The sequence below is a fragment of the Mytilus edulis genome, chromosome 12 (assembly GCF_963676685.1).
Source record: "Mytilus edulis chromosome 12, xbMytEdul2.2, whole genome shotgun sequence".
Taxonomy (NCBI): Eukaryota; Metazoa; Mollusca; class Bivalvia; order Mytilida; family Mytilidae; genus Mytilus; species Mytilus edulis.
Window position 1 is genome coordinate 1105587 of NC_092355.1, and position 6814 is coordinate 1112400.

Consider the following 6814-nt stretch of genomic DNA (forward strand, 5'->3'; position numbering starts at 1 on the left):
AATCCTACATTCAATTAAAACTAAAAGATTAACTTGAGTACAATCTTGAGCTTGACTATTCCTTATCACATTTAAATTTTATGTACAACTTTATCAGTTTATTTACATTTGGAAAGAAACATTTTGAAAACATACAAAATGTACACACATAAAAAGAAACAATCATGTAAAATACTTGATCAATACAAGTATAAACATATAACTTATGTCGTACATGTACATGTATAGCATTTAATATCATTTATTCTGAGTTTCAACTTGTTTAATCCATTTTTGGGTGCTAGTCCCTTTATATGGCTTTAGTTTGTTATGGTTGACCACTTTTTTGGTTCCTTTTGCATCTATCTGTATTTGATAATTTAGGTCATTGTATCTGTTTACTATCAGACATGGACCCAAAAATAAAGGTTGTAACTTGAAACAACTTCCTTCTCTCCTTGTTTCGTTTAGGTACCACACTTTGTCAAACTTTTGGTATTGGACAAGGTTGGCTTTGACATCATAGTGATCTTTTCTTTTTCTAAGGTTAACTTCCAAATGTTTTCTGGCTACTTGATGGGCTTTCTGTAATCTCTCTCGTACTTTAAGCGCATGGTTTCCCCATGTTCCCTGTTCAGTTTCTGAAACAAATTCTGTTCCTTCTCTAGTTAGCTCATAGGGAAAACGAATTTCTCTGCCTAACATCATTACATTGGGAGTTAAACTAGTCGTATCATGTGGACAAGCTCTATATGCACTCGCAAGGCATCCAAGATTAAGATCCCAGTTCGTCTGCTCTCCTCTCAAATAAGATTTTATCATAGAAACCAAAGTTCTGTTAAAACGTTCAACTTGACCATTGCACTTTGGATTACGGGGGCTTGTCCTTGTCTTGCGTATATCTAATATACTACACAATTCTTGGAAAATGTCGCTTTCGTAATTCCGACCTTGATCAGAATGTATGGCCAAAGGGAAACCAAAACGACAAATTACATCATTCAAGATAATATTAGCGCATGTTGTAGCTGTTTGGTCAGGAACTGGAAATACTTCAACCCATTTAGTAAAGTAATCCGTAACTGTTAAGATGTACCGATTATTCCTGGGAGTAAGCGGCAATGGCCCAAGGAGATCAGTTGCAAGTCTGTCGAGGGGCCCTCCAACTGGCATTTTTCCCAACGGAGCCCTCAATAATTTTTGAGGAGGTTTGTTGGCCCCACAAATGTCACATTGGCTTATCCAAATTTGTATGTCTTCTTTCATCTCGTACCAGTAATACCGTTGACCTAATTTTTCCTTTGTTTTGTTTTTGCCTAGATGTCCTGACAAAATTGAGTTGTGCATGTTATTTAGTACTTCCTTTTTCATCTTGTCTGGAACTAAGAATTGTCTGTAGTCTCCTGAACCATCTCTTCGGCTGTACTGCTTAAACAGCAGACCATCTTTCTTAACAACTGATTCCCATAGGTGCCAGTAGTGTCTGGTAGCAGCACTGTATTTTTCTAATTCTTTTGAATTAGGTCGAGTGTCACCTTCCTTCCACTGTAAGAGAGGTCCGATATCTGAGTCATCTTCCTGTAGTTTTAATAATTCTTCTTTTGAGTGTCCATTACTCCATGTTGTCCATATATTATCATCTGAAGTCTGTTGTCTTGTTTTTACTGCACAAATCTGTATAGGTTCTCCACCATCTTTGTTTTTAGTTGGATCTTCAATATTTTCCTCATGGATTTCTGGCGATAGCAATCTTGTACTCTGCATTTCTATGGCACGATTTCGACACTTCTTACAGGGACCACATTTTAGGTACTCCAAATTGTCTACATCCGCACACTCACAATCTTTTGGATTATAACATCTAGACAAAGCATCAGCATTCCCATGTTTACTACCGGGGCGATATTCAATGGAGAAATCGAAATTGGATAGAATTTCTAACCATCTAGCTATTCGACCTTTAGGCTCTTTCATGCTAAAAAGCCATATCAATGCCTGGTGATCAGTACGTACACAGAATTTACGTCCTAGCAGATACTGCCTGTAGTATTCAATAAAGTAGCGTACTGCTAAAAGCTCTTTGTCCGTTATACAGTAGTTGCGCTCTGCCTTATTAAGGGTACGACTACCATAGGCTATAACTTTCAATGTACCATCCTGTATCTGACTTAACACTGCTCCAATAGCTGTGTCACATGCATCTGTGTCCAAATAGTATTCACCTTCATCTCTGGGAAAAGCCATAATATCTGTACTAGTGAAAGCTTGTTTTAGTTTCTCAAAAGCAATTTGGCATTCCTTTGTCCACTCAAATGACTTAGATTTCTTGGTCAGGTCAGTTAAGGGTTTTACCATGGCTGACAAGTCCTTAATAAAACGTCTGTAGTAGCTACCCATGCCTAAAAGTTGTCGTACTTCAGTGACGGTTGTTGGTACAGGCCAAGATAAAATTTTTGCTGTATTGTCCGGATTTGGACGAATTCCTTCATCCGAAACCACATGACCTAGAAAAGTGACCTCTGACTTCAGGAGTTCACATTTCTCTGGTTTTAATTTCAACCCCGATTCCAAAATTCTGTTTAAAACTGTATCTAGCCTTGACATGTGTTCTTCGAAACCGTTACTAAATACAATGATATCGTCTAGATAAATTAGACAAATTTGCCATTGAAGCCCATGAAGTACAAGTTCCATCAATCGTTGACAAGTAGCTGGACCATTGCAGACTCCAAATGGCATCGTCTTGAACTCATACAGACCATATTTGGTTACGAATGCTGTCTTGGAAATATCATCTTTCTTCATGGGAATTTGGTGATATCCACTGGTCAAATCGAAGGTCGACATCAAGGTGGCGCCACCTACGGCATCCAGACAGTCTTGTATTCTCGGAATAGGAAATGAGTCCAGCCGAGTAAGGGCGTTCAAAAATCTGTAGTCACAGCACGGGCGAATCTTCCCGTTTTTCTTGACCACTAGCTGTAATGGACTTCCCCAAGGTGAATTTGACTTTTGTATGATCCCTTGATCTAACATTTGTGTTATGGCTTTCCTCTCGTCATTGGCAAAAGCAAGTGGAACTCTTCGTGGTGGTTGTTTAACTGGCTTGGCTTCACCGGTGTCAATTGTATGTTCCACTAGGTGTGTCAGCCCTAGGTCTGTATCATTTACTGAAAATGCTGCCGAATATTTTTGCAAAAGACTAACTATAGCCTCCTGTTCATCTTCTGGACGGTTGTTCGCTGCATCATCATATAAAGAACGTAAATGTGTAGGTACGACTCCACTTTTCCCTCCGTCAGTTGTTCCTTTATTTGCTAGACTTCTTATTATTCCCTCATTTGTCTGCCATGTGACAGGTTTGGAACCTGTTAATTTTATTCGTCGGACAGAGTTGAAGTTCTGTGACTCCTCACTGTCTTCCTGTGAAAATAGCGTAATTGGATCAGTATTTAATTTTTCTGCAATTCCAATAACTGCATCTTGATTCAGCTTTACCTCTTGATCAAAAGGATTCATGAGTCTGACCTTATTAGTCACTTCTTCTCCAATTTCAACAAGACAGGCGGCCATTACTAATGGATAGGTATCTTCAAATTGTGGGCAAGGTTCTATTAAGTAGTCTTGTGGACAGTTGTGTAAATCTTTGTCGAAACGGTCAACAAAAACATCAATAAGTATCTCACTTCTTGGCTGTATGACATAATGATCAGCTGATCTAACTTTTCTTATTGGTTCCGTCTGTCCAACTTGGATACATGGGATAGTGGTACTATTAAGCAAGATAACTCCTTCTGTTAATTTTATATCAGCTGGGCCTTGATCTCCTTTCATTAGGATATCTAAACCTAAGAGAGCTTCATCTTCTATCTCAGCAACTATGAGTTCCTTTTCTAAGGCCAACTCACCCAGTGTCAAGTTAAAAACAGCTTTTCCTAACTCTTTCAATGGTTGTCCGTCAGCACTAGCCAAAGAACTAGATTTTTGAAGTTTTGGTCTTTTTGATGAAAGTATTTTTCTGAATGTTTTAGTCGAAATAACAGTTCGTGTAGCTCCAGTATCAGCAGTAAATGTAACATCAATTCCTTCAATACTTCCTTGGATATATACTCCTTCACATCTCAAAACTTGTCTTCCAATAATATGAGTTTCAACTGGTGGAAATCTTTGAACATCATCTAGGCCTTCAGACGATTTCATCGATACTTCCGCAGTACAAGTGCCAGCAGGACTATCACCTCTATGCAAGGGTGAATACTCAACCTCCTGTTCACTCTTGTGACTCAGTGGAGGACTATCACCTCTAATCAAGGGTGAATGCTCAACCTCCTCATTTATTCTTACTGGTTTCAAAACATGACAACTATCAATATCAATTTTATCTAGACCCCCCTTTTTTGTACTTAAACTTTTATTCTCAGAAATTAAACTGCTATTTTGACCTTTAACATCATTCAAATTTTGACCTTTAACATCATTCAAATTTTGACCTTTAACATCTAAAACTGTATGGGTCACCTCCCGGTCATCAGAGATGCCCACCCTTAGTTTAATGGAAAGCCTGGTGGTGGTACCCCCATATTAGGGTTGGGACCAAGGTTACCGTTATTTTGTCCCCATTGTGGTTTAAAGTTATTGTTTTTTGAAGGAAATCTGTCTGCAACTCTATCTGGATTTGCGAAACAATTTCTCGCAAAATGTCCCGGTTGTCCACAGTAATAGCATAATCCATTCTGTCTTGGACCCTTATGTTGGCCATCATTGGATTGAAATGGAGTCTGACTGGTTCCTGGTCTACCATATGTCTTATGCTGTAATTCTTGCTTTTTGTCTTCAAACATCTTGTTAAATAAAGATTGCAAATCCCCTTCTTTAATAGTTAGACTTTTATTTTTGTCTTCAATCTGGCTTTCAACAGACGTTTTCTCCGCTCCCTGGTAATTGTCGGACTTTTTGTCATTATCCTTTCTAGTAATGTTTTCATTCTTTTGTCCTCCTTTCACTTGTCGTACTGCCTTCTTATTATTTTCTTCTCCTTGATTCGGATTTTTCATGGTCTCTACGTATGTAATGACTTCTTGTACTGCTTCTTCTATGGTTTCAGGATCTTTGTTTAATTCTATATGAATACGGGCCTTATAATCTATGAGTCCCAAGAGAAATCTCTGTAGTAGATCTTCTTGGCGTGTACTTGCATATCTGTTTTTGTAGGCTTTGTCATATAGCCTTTTTAACTCTGCTGCAAATTTTTCTGGTGTCTCTCCGTTTAACTGTTTTCTTCTACTAAATTGAAGCCGGTATGTTCTGGTGGTCTCTATGACTCCAAATCTATTTTTTAGATCTTGTACCAACTTTTTGTAGTTCCTGATAGTCTTCTTTGGCAATTGATCAAACGTGAAGTCTCCAGCGTCTCCTTGTAACCTGGGTAACAACTCTTGAAGTCTATCTTCCTCATTCCAAGATTTAAGTTTTGCAACTGCTTCGAATCGATTGAACCAGACCTCCCACTTCTCTTGACCAGTAAAAGATGGAAGCTTGACATTATGTGAACTTGACTTCTGTTTTGACTGTGTTATTCTATTGGTAGATACACTACAATCAGAATCCACAGGTTCATGGCAATCTTCCTCTGAGCTGGAATCACTGGAGTAACTACTCTGTATGCTTGACTTTCTAGTTGTCTTACATGTTGAGGTACTTTTTACATGTCTTGGTTTTCTCCTATGTGGTGGTTCTGTATTTGATTTGATAGTATCTGTACTGGATGGTTGAGCGATAACATTGCTACTAAAAGCAGCTTGTATCGCAAAAATAACCTGGGTAGTCATATCTTGTATGGCATTCTTAAGTGTACCATAAATGCCGGTATGTTCATTGGGTGACAGAGGACGTGTCTCCTGCACCAAATTTTCTTTCTGAGGACGTGTCTCTTGCACCAAATTTTCTTTCTGTAATTTATTACTCTTTTGTCTCTTGTTGTATAACCTCGAACTTCGTCGTAAATCTAAAGTCTGAAAATTCTTTTGTATCCCACTAGTACTTGGTGTACTCTGTGGTAAATTCCTGGTGTTTGTAACCATAGTCTGTTCAGCTTGCTCGATTTCTGAGTCGGACAGATCGGTATAGCCAGTAGCCTCTGTCTCTGTAGTATCATTCTGTCCGGTCTGATAATCATCAGTGTCGTCTGTAATGATTTCTCTTCCACTTTCATCTCCACTACCTACTGGTGGTATATGTGTTCTTTTTTTCACCATTACTGCTACTGCTCGTACTACCACTTAAAGGGTACGTATCACTAGATCCACTCAATAAATGAATGAATCCCACCGAGGATGCCAGAAAATATGTAGCGGGTCAATTGGCGAAAAGGGCAGAAACACATACACCGAAAACTTTGGATATAAAATCCCGAAGTATTAAACTAAAACCTCTGGCAACACCCTTACAATGAACTGAAAGAAGGGGTTCTTGATACTGACAGCAAACAATTCATATTTAAAGTTGCAAATACTTTATTTCTGACAAAAGTATATATATATAGCATAACAATAACATAACAGTGGCATATATTTGAGATCACAATTTTAGTCAAGCTCAAGACCAATAAGAAAAACAACTTGCAAATTTATCAATAATAAGTACACCTTTAAGTGAATTTCCAGACAACTATTGCCTAGGGTATCTTTTCAAAGGTTGATCAAAAATACTAAAACTACTCATAAAGAGTATAACTACTGTAACATTAACTGCTATGATGTTCTCTCGTTTGTTGAGAATAAGAGCAGATATGGACAAAAATATTATATGTACTCATGTATCCAAGTACATCTGACCT

General features: G+C 38.1%; 1 protein-coding gene across 1 annotated transcript; it reads right to left on the bottom strand.

The window, feature by feature from the left end:
* Positions 1–237: 237 nt before the first annotated feature.
* Positions 238–6233, bottom strand: LOC139499308 (uncharacterized). Its single transcript, XM_071287976.1, has 2 exons — positions 4583–6233; positions 238–4322 (listed from the first exon to the last, which is right to left on the bottom strand). The coding sequence occupies exons 1-2, from the start codon at positions 6231–6233 to the stop codon at positions 238–240; spliced, it is 5736 nt and encodes a 1911-aa protein (XP_071144077.1).
* Between the last annotated feature and the right edge of the window lie 581 nt (positions 6234–6814).